This window comes from Saccopteryx bilineata, chromosome 1 (genome assembly GCF_036850765.1).
Source record: "Saccopteryx bilineata isolate mSacBil1 chromosome 1, mSacBil1_pri_phased_curated, whole genome shotgun sequence".
NCBI lineage: Eukaryota > Metazoa > Chordata > Mammalia > Chiroptera > Emballonuridae > Saccopteryx > Saccopteryx bilineata.
The window spans coordinates 3,379,389-3,390,962 of record NC_089490.1 but is presented as its reverse complement, the minus strand read 5'-3'; the positions used below and the strand labels follow the sequence as shown (position 1 = coordinate 3,390,962).

At 60.0% G+C, this 11,574-nt stretch overlaps 1 protein-coding gene across 1 annotated transcript; it reads right to left on the bottom strand.

Annotated features, from left to right (window-relative positions):
* Positions 1 to 4,001: 4,001 nt before the first annotated feature.
* On the bottom strand, positions 4,002 to 7,174 carry C1H6orf15 (chromosome 1 C6orf15 homolog). The gene is given in 4 exon segments (XM_066274154.1): positions 4,002 to 4,090; positions 4,485 to 5,036; positions 5,039 to 5,242; positions 6,976 to 7,174. Coding segments are annotated over 4 exon segments (1,044 nt in total).
* Between the last annotated feature and the right edge of the window lie 4,400 nt (positions 7,175 to 11,574).

Genomic DNA, 11,574 nt, shown 5'->3' with positions numbered 1-11,574 from the left:
CCACCCTTCATCCCGCTGACCGGTGAGAAGGCTGAGGCCCGCAGGGGAGGACGACTCATCTAAACTAGCAGGACGGAGGCCCTGGCCAGTTGGCTCAGCGGTAGAGCGTCGGCCTGGCATGCGGGGGACCTGGGTTCGATTCCCGGCCAGGGCACACAGGAGAAGCGCCTATTTGCTTCTCCACCCCCCCTCCTTCCTCTCTGTCTCTCTCTTCCCCTCCCACAGCCGAGGCTCCATTGGAGCAAAGATGGCCCGGGCGCTGGGGATGGCTCCTTGGCCTCTGCCCCAGGCGCTAGAGTGGTTCTGGTTGTGGCAGAGCGACGCCCCAGAGGGGCAGAGCATCGCCCCCTGGTGGGCAGAGCGTCGCCCCTGGTGGGCGTGCCGGGTGGATCCCGGTCGGACGCATGCGGGAGTCTGTCTGTCTGTCTCTCCCCGTTTCCAGCTTCGGAAAAATACAAAAAAAAAACCCAAAACCTTAAACTAGCAGGACGGAGAAGCCGGCGTGAGCCCCGGGACGGGAACCTGGTCCCCAACCCCAGGCGAGTGCTCGTTCTGCTGCAGCCCCGCCCACCGTCCATCGAAGGGAGGGGCCGTGACCCCGGTGACCGCAGCCACCGCACCGCCAGTTAACCACCGAGAGGAGCAGCAGCTCCCACCGCAAACCTGAGGACTTCCGTGGTGTCACGGATTCCTGACCCACCACGAGTCTTTGTTTTTTCTTTTTTATTTATTTATTTTAGTGTGTGTGGGGGGGGACAGATAGACAGGAAGTAAGAGAGATGAGAAGCCTCAACTTATAGCTGTGGCTCCTTAGTTATCCATTGATTGCTTTCTCATATGTGCCTTGACCGGGGGCTACAGCTGAGCCAGTGACCCCTTGCTCAAGCCAGTGACCTGGGGCTTCAAGCCAGTGACCTTTGGGCTCAAGCCAGCAGCCATGGAGCCATGTCTGTGATCACACGCTCAAGCCAGTTGGCCTGTCCTCAAGCCAGATGAGCCCATGTTCACGCCGGTGACCTCAGGTTTCAAACCTGGGACCTCGGTGTCCCAGGCTGATGCCCTACCCGCTGCACCACGGCCTCATCAGGCAGGAATCTTCTCTTTTTTAACAACCACTCTTAAGGCAAAGACCACTCTGATGGGCTGACTGCAGCTACTCCCAGCCCCTTCACCAGCTCCAAGTGCCGGACTCCCTGGCTCAGGGTCACCCCTGGGGAACCCTTGGCTCACTTCCCTCTGGGCCTCGTCAGGGTCACCCCTGGGGAACCCTTGGCTCACTTCCCTCTGGGCCTCGTCAGGGTCACCCCTGGGGAACCCTTGGCTCACTTCCCCCTCTGGGCCGCGGTGTCCCCACCTGTACAATGGGCGCGGCAGTGGACTAGCTGAGAGGGTGCGGGTGGAAGCACCTCGTCGGGAGTCGGGCCCACACTGGGGACACAGGAAAAGGTAGGTGGGCTTGTGTTGACTGCAAACTGCACTGGAACATTCCCCTGGACAGATCATGACAGTCTCTTGTTAGTATGTGACTTTGTGTAAGTTGGTTTATCCCTTTGAGCCTCATCTTACATGACCTTTCTCACAGAAAGTACTGGGGGTTCAGCCTGACCTCTGGTGGCGCAGTGGATAAAACATTGACCTGGAATGCTGAGGTTGCCAGGTTGAAACCCTGGACTTGCCCGGTCAAGGCACATATGGGAGTTGATGCTTCCTGCTCCTTCCTCCTTCTTTCTCTGTCTCCCTCTCTCCCTTCTCTAAAATGAATAAACAAAATCTTAAAAAAAAAAAAAAAAAAGAAAGTAATGAGGGTTCAGGCCCTGGCAGGTTGGCCCTGGCTGGTTGGCTCAGTGGTAGAGCATCGGCCCAGCACGTAAAAGTCCCAGGTTTGATTCCCAGTCAGGACACACAGGAGAAGCAACCTTCTCTACCACTCCACTCCCTCTCCCTCACTCTCTCTCTCTTTTCCCCCTCCCACAGCCATGACTTGAATGATTCCAGCAAGTTGGCTCCGGGCACTGAGGATGGCTCCATGGCCTCCGCCTCAGGTGCTGAAATAGCTCAGTTGCCAAACAACAGAGCACTGCCCCAGATGAGCAGAGCATTGCCCTGTAAGGGGCTTGCCTGTCTCTCTGCCTCCTGGCCTCCCCGCCTCTCACTTAATAATAAAAAGAATAATGAGGGTTCAACGGTGGAGTGGACAGAGCATCTGAAGAGCCAAGGACTTGGGGCTGTGGGTAAGGGGGTGTCAGGGAGGCTGTGGGTAAGGGGGTGTCAGGGAGGCTGTGGGTAAGGGGGTGTCGGGGAGGCTGTGGGTAAGGGGGTGTCAGGGAGGCTGTGGGTAAGGGGAGGTCGGGGAGGCTGTGGGTAAGGGGGTGTCGGGGAGGCTGTGGGTAAGGGGAGGTCGGGGAGGCTGTGGGTAAGGGGGTGTCGGGGAGGCTGTGGGTAAGGGGGTGTCGGGGAGGCTGTGGGTAAGGGGAGGTCGGGGAGGCTGTGGGTAAGGGGGTGTCGGGGAGGCTGTGGGTAAGGGGGTGTCAGGGAGGCTGTGGGTAAGGGGATGTCAGGGAGGCTGTGGGAACAGCCCCGGGGAATAAGGTGGGACAGGACAGAACGCAGACTGAGGAGGCAGAGGAAGAGACTGAGCTCCGACCTTGGTCCAGGCGCTGTCCATGGTGCTGAGGGGGCCGCCGTGAAGGAAACAAGGTCCCTGCCCTTGTGGTACTGGGGGGAGGGAGGCGGCCGGAAAGAGGGGCGGAGCGAAAGGAGACCACGCGCCTCAGACAACGAACTTGGGCAGGTGCTGGAAACAGAACCACAAAACCACAGAACCAGGACAGGGAGAAACAGAGAGCCATACAGAATATTCACTAGCTTTCCAGCTGTGCCCTTAAACATGCTGATTCATCAAAATACGTGTAAAGAGGGGATCAGGTTATTTTCTGGTTAGGTTTATTTATTTATTTATTTTATTTTTTTGTATTTTTCCGAAGTGAGAAGCGAGGAGGCAGTCAGACAGACTCCTGCATGCACCCGACCGGGATCCACCTGGCATGCCCACCAGGGGGCGATGCTCTGCCCATCTGGGGTGTTGCTCTGTTGCAACTGGAGCCATTCTAGCACCTGAGGCAGAGGCCATGGAGCCGACCTCAGTGCCCGGGCCAACTTTGCTCCAATGGAGCCTTGGCTGCGGGAGGGGAAGAGAGAGACAGAGAGGAAGGAGGGGGGGGAGGGGTGGAGAAGCAGATGGGCGCTTCTCCTGTGTGCCCTGGCCAGGAATCGAACCTGGGACTTCCACACGCCAGGCTGCCGCTCTACCACTGAGCCAACTGGCCAGAGCTTAGTTTTATTTTTAAAGAACGTCACCGGACAGGGATAGGGACCGGGGCGGGTCTGCTCCGCTCTGGACGGTCTGGAAAGTGTACACCACTCGCTGCTAAGTGTCCACGGTCAGGGAGGACGGAACCTCGTGATTCAGTAGCTGGCTGTAAGTTGCTCAAATCGTTTGGCCTGCTCTAATGATTTGGTCTCCGTTTCCCTTACTCCGCCTGTCAGGGAACCTCCCTGGCTTCTTCCTCTCCTGCCTCACCGCGACCACCTCCCGGGCCTCATGCTTCCCTCCGGCCGCAGCTGCCGAATCAATCCGCCCCCGGTCAGATCCAGGACAACTCTGGAACCAGCTGTCCACCTGACCCGGTGAGACCACGAGCCTCCGGCCCCAAACACCTGGCAAAGAATGGGACCAGCGAGAGCGCGTCTGGAGGTTTCTAGAGAGACTTGGGGATGGACAACACTCACATCCGTTTGCACCCAGAAGCCAAGACACCGTGAAAGGGCAGATTCAATAACTGCTCGTGTTTTATTGGTGATCGATCAGCACGGGGGTGGGTGCAGAGAAAGGTGGAGGTGGTCCTGGGAGCGCACTTTGAGTCTTGACTCAGCTCACACTGAGAGGAGGGGGCGGGACCCCTTCTCTAAGGTCCAGCTCTGGGCTTTCCCCTGTCGTTCTCCTAACCCCATTGCGACCCGGGGTTTTGAGGGTTGGGGAAGCCCGCCGGGGTGTTCCAGGAAGAGCCAGGAGGATGGAGAACTCGTGGGGAGGTGATTATTATTTTCTTTTTTTTTTTTTTGTATTTTTCTGAAGCTGGAAACGGGGAGAGACAGTCAGACAGACTCCCGCATGCGCCCAACCGGGATCCACCCGGCACGCCCACCAGGGGTGATGCTCTGCCCCTCCGGGGCATCGCTCTGCCGCGACCAGAGCCATTCTAGCACCTGGGGCAGAGGCCAAGGAGCCATCCTCAATGCCCGGGCCATCTTTGCTCCAATGGAGCCTTGGCTGCGGGAGGGGAAGAGAGAGACAGAGAGGAAGGAGGGGGGGAGGGGTGGAGAAGCAAATGGGCGCTTCTCCTATGTGCCCTGGCCGGGAATCGAACCCGGGTCCCCCGCACGCCAGGCCGACGCTCTACCGCTGAGCCAACCAGCCAGGGCCCGGAGGTGATTATTAATGCCTGGGTGTGGATGAATATTCCCCCAGCTGGCACCTGGATGCCGATGACCATTCTCCCAGCAGCCTCTTGGGTACCAATTAGCATTTCCCCAGCTGGCACTTGGGTATTGATTATCGATACCCCAGCCTCCCACAGCGTGGGGCATCGGCCTGGTTCCCCATCCAGTCCCAAGACCTCCACCTGCCCAGGACACGCGGGGACTCAGGGTCCCCCGGGGGTGACCTGGCAGAGGTGGCTGTGGAAACCTGCTGCTGAGAGACCAGGGTGGGCATCCGGCGAGGACTTCTCCCTGGGCTCCTGGCACGTGGGCACGAGGTGGCCGTCCAGACTCAGAGTCCGGGTGGGGGCGTGAAGCCTCAGGGGAGGACCCCCAGGACCCGGCAGGCACAGGACTGCCCCTCAGAGGGAGAGCCGCAGCCCTGGAAGGGAAAGACCCGTCCTAGGCCAGGGCTTCCCCCACGTGGTCCTCCACAGCAGCCGTGATCTGCCAGGGACCCTCAGAGTGCCAGGGACCCACGGAAGGCAGCCCCCCGAACCCCCTGGCCGGGAGCCGTCTGATGGAAAAGCCTTGGGCCTCAGCAGAACCCTTGCTAAGTCCTTGGCCCCACGGTCGGGATCGGGCTGAGGATGTTTGGGGTTGGAGGAACCGGTCCAGGAAGGGTGTCCGAGCAGAAGCAAGTTGGTCCGCAAGTCTTGGGGAACTTTCTCCTCTGCTACACTGATGCTCCGGGCAAAGAGGCCTTGGGGAAAAGAGGAGGCAGCCAGGGACCCCACGCCCTCCTCCACTGACTCCCTGACTCCCTTACCCCTGAGTCCTGAGTCCCTCAGTCCCCCAGACCCGACTCTTACCTCCCCAGGAACCCCACGCCCAGGGACCCCACACCCTCCTCCACTGACTCCCTGACTCCCTTACCCCTGAGTCCTGAGTCCCTCAGTCCCCAGACCCAACTCTTACCCCCCCAGGGACCCCACGCCCAGGGACCCCACGCCCTCCTCCACTGACCCCCTGGCTCCCTTAGCCCTGAGTCCCTCAGTCCCCCAGACCCGACTCTTATCTCCCCAGGGACCCCACGCTCTCCTCCACTGACTCCCTTACCCCTGAGTCCTGAGTCCCTCAGTCCCCCAGACCCGATTCTTACCTCCCCAGGGACCCCACGCCCAGGGACCCCACGCCCTCCTCCACTGACCCCCTGGCTCCCTTAGCCCTGAGTCCCTCAGTCCCCAGACCCGACTCTTACCCCCTCAGGGACCCCACGCCCAGGGACCCCACGCCCTCTTCCACTGACCCCCTGGCTCCCTTACCCCTGAGTCCCTCAGTCCCCAGACCCCATTCTTACCCCCCCAGGGACCCCACGCCCAGGGACCCCACGCCCTCCTCCACTGACTCCCTGGCTCCCTTACCCCTGAGTCCCTGAGTCCCCCAGACCCCATTCTTACCTCCCAGGGACCCCACGCCCTCTTCCACTGACTCCCTGGCTCCCTTAGCCCTGAGTCCCTCAGTCCCCAGACCCCATTCTTACCCCCCCAGGGACCCCACGCCCAGGGACCCCATGCCCTCCTCCACTGACCCCCTGGCTCCCTTAGCCCTGAGTCCCTCAGTCCCCAGACCCGACTCTTACCCCCCCCAGGAACCCCACGCCCTCCTCCACTGACTCCCTGGCTCCCTTACCCCTGAGTCCCTCAGTCCCCAGACCCCATTCTTACCCCCCCAGGGACCCCACGCCCAGGGACCCCACGCCCTCCTCCACTGACTCCCTGGCTCCCTTACCCCTGAGTCCCTCAGTCCCCCAGACCCCATTCTTACCTCCCCAGGGACCCCACGCCCAGGGACCCCACGCCCTCCTCCACTGACTCCCTGGCTCCCTTACCCCTGAGTCCCCCAGACCCCATTCTTACCTCCCAGGGACCCCACGCCCTCCTCCACTGACCCCCTGGCTCCCTTAGCCCTGAGTTCCTCAGTCCCCAGACCCCATTCTTACCCCCCCAGGGACCCCACGCCCAGGGACCCCACGCCCTCCTCCACTGACCCCCTGGCTCCCTTACCCCTGAGTCCCTCAGTCCCCCAGACCCCATTCTTACCCCCCCAGGGACCCCACGCCCTCCTCCACTGACTCCCTGGCTCCCTTAGCCCTGAGTCCCTCAGTCCCCAGACCCCATTCTTACCCCCCCAGGGACCCCACACCCAGGGACCCCACGCCCTCCTCCACTGACTCGCTGGCTCCCTTACCCCTGAGTCCCTCAGTCCCCAGACCCCATTCTTACCTCCCCAGGGACCCCACGCCCAGGGACCCCACACCCTCCTCCACTGACTCCCTGACCCCCTGACCCCTGAGTCCCTCAGTCCCCCAGACCCGATTCTTACCTCCCCCAGGGACCCCGGTGTGCACCATCCCGCCCTTGCCCCAGCCTTCACCCCAGTTCCCCAGGGGCCCCCAGTCCCCTCCAGCTCAAGGGCTGGGCACAGGCTCCATGCCCGAGAGAGGAGGGCAGACCAGGAGCAGGTGCAGAGGAGCCGGCACCTTGCCACGCAGCCCTGCGTTGTGCCCAGCTCCATCCAGCCCCTCGCGGGGCCTCCAGACAGCCAGCCCTTTATCCTGTTGGGGGGCGGGGGCTGCAGGAACGGGCTGGGCCAGTGGCTGTGCAGACAGCGAATCTCCACGTTCCATCCTCATCCCTCGCCTGATCTGTGCCGACAGGTGCCACCGGCATGTTCCAGGGCGGCCGGATGTCCCGCCCGGCTCCTCTCCTCAAGCTCCTTGCCCCTGCCTGGCCCGGGCGTCCTGGCTCACGGCTCACCCCCCGTAGCCAGCCCCGTCCTCCCCGGCTCCCTGTGCTGAGTACAGGGACCTCAGGCCTTCGAGCCCCGGCCTTTCCGTTGCCTTCTCGCAATAGAGACCCTCGGTTCTGGTTCTCGTCTCTTTCTCTGCGGGACCCGGGTCTTCTCTCCCAGCACCCCTCTCTCGTGAGTCTCCTGGCTCCTCTGCCTTCACCCCAGCCTGCAGGGAGCTCTGGGTGCAGAAGTGGCCTCCCTCTGAGGGGCTGTCCCAGAGGAGAGCCTGTAACTAGGGAGACAGATCTGGTTCCCGTCCTGAGGAGATGATAGTGCGGTAACTTCCTATTGCTGCTGTAACGAACAACCACAAACTCCACGCCTTACAGCGACTCAGTTTATTGTCTTAAGGTTTTGAAGATCAGAAGTCTGGCCCTGGCCGGTTGGCTCAGTGGTAGAACGTTGTAGGCCCAGTGTGTGGAAGTCCCGGGTTCGATTCCCGGTCAGGGCACAGAGGAGAAGCACCCATCTGCTTCTCCACCTTCCCCCTCTCCTTCCTCTCTCTCTCTCTCTCTCTCTCTCTCTCTTCCTGAGCAATGGAGCAGTGGCCCCAGATGGGCAGAGCATTGTGCTGTAGGGCAGTGGTCCCCAATCTTTTTTGGGCCATGGACCGGCCTTTAGGGTGGGACAGATAAATGTATCACGTGACCGAGACAAGCGTCAAGAGTGAGTCTTAAACGGATGTAACAGAGGGAATCTGGTCATTTTTTAAAAATAAAACATCGTTCAAACATAAATATAAATAAAACGGAAATAATGTAAGTTACTTATTCTTTCTCTGCAGACTGGTACCAAATGGCCCACGGACCGGTACCGGTCCGTGGCCTGGGGGTTGGGGACCACTGCTGTAGGGGACTTGCAGGATGGATCCCGGGCTGTCTCTGCCTCCTTTCACTTAATAAATAAAAAAAAAAAGCCTGACCTGTGGTGACGCAGTGGATAAAGCGTCGACCTGGAAATGCTGAGGTCGCTGGTTCGAAACCCTGGGCTTGCCTGGTCAAGGCACATATGCGAGTTGATGCTTCCCGCTCCTCCCCCCCTTCTCTCTCTCCTCTCTCTCTCTCCACCCCCCCTTTCTAAAATGAATAAATAAATAAATTAATTAATTAATTTAAAAAAAGGAAGTCTGGCTCGGGTCTTGTTGGGTTAAAATCGAGGCAGCACGGAGCCGCTCCCTCCTGGAGGCTCCAGGCAGAGTCCGCTGGCTGGTGTGGTCCAGCCCCGAGAGGCCGCCTGCTGCCCTCGGCCCAGGGCCCCTTCGTCCTCGTCCTGTCCTCCTTCAGCGACAGAGCAGCAGGACCTTCTCACATTACGTCGCTCTGCTCTCCTCCGCCTCTTCCCTCTGCTACATGTAGTGACCCCTGTGGTGACACTGGGCCCACCCACGTCATCGGGGTACTAACAACCTCAGTGCCCTGTGCAACCTCCATTTCCTTCACTATGTTACTTCACACAGTCCCGGCTTCCAGGGCTTAGGATGTGGCTATCTTTGGGGTCGAGGACCCTCCCGCCCACCACAGAATACGAGAAGTGCGGAGAGAGCAGTCGTGGCCAGCGGACAGAGAGGGGGCATCTGAACGCTGCTGTCAGGCGACTACGAGTCTGTCATTGTTCAGGCTGGGTGAGCGGGGCGCAGGGGTTCATCAACGATTCTGTCTGCTCTTAAATACATTCAAAATTTTTATAACAAAAAGTCTATTTTCTTTAAACTTTATTCATTTTGAAGAGACGAGAGAGAGGAAGAGAGAAGGAGGGAGGAGCAGGAAGCATCAACTCCCATATGTGTCTGGACCAGGCAAGCCCGGGGTTTCGAACCGGCAACCTCAGTGCTCCAGGTGAAGGCTTTATCCACTGCGCCAGCACAGGTCAGGCTATAGGAAAAGTTTAAATGCCTTCATCTTCCTGTGTCTCCCAGGCCGAGCCCAGATTAGGCTCCCCTGGTTGCGTGAAGTCTAAATTTCACTGTTAGGTTTTTAGTCTCTCCTCATCCCAGCTCCTGCTAACCGGTCATCAGAAGAGTGAAGGACTCCTCTCCAGGACTGGCCAGTGGTTGGACGGCAGCTGGTTCTGGGGCAAAACCTGCCAGTTTGGTGAGCGCTTTTATTTATTTATTTATTACTTTATTGATTTAGAGAGAGAGAGAGAGACAGAGAGAGAGAGAGAGAGAGAAGGTTCCAGTGGGGAGGAGCAGGAAGTAAATGTGCCTTCACCGGGCAAGTCAGGGGTTTCGAACCGGCGACCTCAGCGTTCCAGGTGGACTCTTTATCCACTGCGCCACCACAGGCCAGGCTGCAAGTGCTTTTGACCTGGACCAGCAGAGACTAGAGGAATCCTGGCATCAGAGGCAGCACCCCTGCAGGGTGATGCTCTCCCTATCTGGGGCTGCCGCTCTGTTGCTTGGCAGCTGAGCTATTTCAACACGTGAGGGGAGTCCATGGAACCATCCTCAGTGCCCAGGGCCAACTTGCTGGAACTATTCAAGCCATGGCTGAGAGAGAGAGAGAGAGAGAGAGAGAGAGAGAGAGAGAAGGGGAAGGGGTGGAGAAGCAGCAGATGGTCACTTCTTCTGTGTGCCCTGACCAGGAATCGAACCCAGATCTTCCACATACTGGGCTGACCCTCTACCACTGAACCAACCAGCCAGGGCCATTTTTGTTTTTAAAGATTTTATTTTATTGATTTTACAGAGGAGGAGGGTGGGAGTGAGAAGTATCAACTCATAGTGGTTTCGCTTTAGTTGTTCATTGATTGCTCGTCGTATGTGCCTTGACCGAGCAAGCCCCGGGGTTTCGAACCACTGACCTCAAAGTTCCAGATCGGCGCTTTATCCACTGCGCCACCACAGTCCGCGGACGCAGGGATGGTTGGAGCCCTCTCCCATCTTCAGTCAATGCTGCAGGTTGGCTCCGGTGCTTCAGATAACTGCTGATCAATGTAACAAATTTCTGCTGTTTTGAGACCTAAAATTGCAACAATCATCCTAAATTCAAGACCGGCAGACACCATCGCAACAGGAGGGGAGGAGTTAAATTTTAGGGCGAGCTGACTTCCTCTGCAGCCAAGCAGAGGCCGGGAGAGGGGGCCTGCGCTCTGGGGCGAGCACTCCCCCTCTGCCTTCCTGGGATAGGAGAACTTCCCGGGCCTCCTCGTCCATCTCCGGCCCATCTCCAGGACACTGTCACACGGCCCTGGCGACGGTCTGCACCCTCTCCGCCCACGGAGGCCCCTCCCTCCGCCCCGCCCCGCCCTGTGGAGCTCCGTGCTCTCACCTCCCACAGAGGCCCCTGCCTCCGCCCCGCCCCGCCCTGTGGAGCTCCGTGCTCTCACCTCTGGCCGCTCTCAGGCAGAGGCGGCAGGAATGTGGAGGGGAGGGGCGCTGGCTGTGCCTCCCAGGGGCTGGGACACTCTCGGGGGGGGGGGGGGGGGGCCCTGAGTTACCGCGCTGGCTGCACGCCTGCCTGCCATGCTCTCACCCTGGCTGCCTGGCACTCCGTCTGCCCTCCGGCTCCCAGAGCAACGCCCTCCCGGGCTCCCACTCAGGCACCAGGAATCCGGGCTGGGCTGTTGTGTCCCGGCTTTCCCAAGCTTCCAGCTGTCCCAGCACCCGAGACATGGGCGCTCAGGACTCTTCAAGGGGACGGTGTCTAGAAGGCCAGGTAGACTAATGGCGGAGGGAGAAGAGCGTGGTTGGGGAGGGGGAGGGGAGAGCCCAGGGGTGCGGGGAGGGAGGAGAGAGCGGACTTCCTGGGGGGGCAGAGACGTGGGAAGGGTGGCTGGGAGACCAAACACCCTCTGCAACAAACAGGCACTGTGTTCCTCCTCTGTGGGAGGAGCCGTGGGTGTAAGAGTGATACTGGGACAACTTGTGAATGGAAATGGGGGACAGGGGACCTCCAGAGGCATAGGAGAGCACCGCCCAGGACTCCAGGGAGGCAGAGAGTCAGCCTCTAGTTCACACCGGCTATTGAGACGTCCGTCCAGGGTCCAGAGAGAAGGGGCCCGCCCCTCCCGGGTCTCCTGGGAGGCCCTGCACGCCCCTCACACAGGGGCGTCTGGACGTCAAGGGAAGCAGCAGCCGGGAAGGGCACTGAGGCCGAGACTTTGGGACTCACTGAGCGTGTGGGGAGCCCCCCCCCCCCCCGTAGAGGGAGGGTGGGAGGAGCATGGCCGGCAGCGTGAGAACCTAGTGGCAGAGCCCGCTGGTCGACCAGATGGCGGAGGAAGGTCAGCGACAAGTGCGCC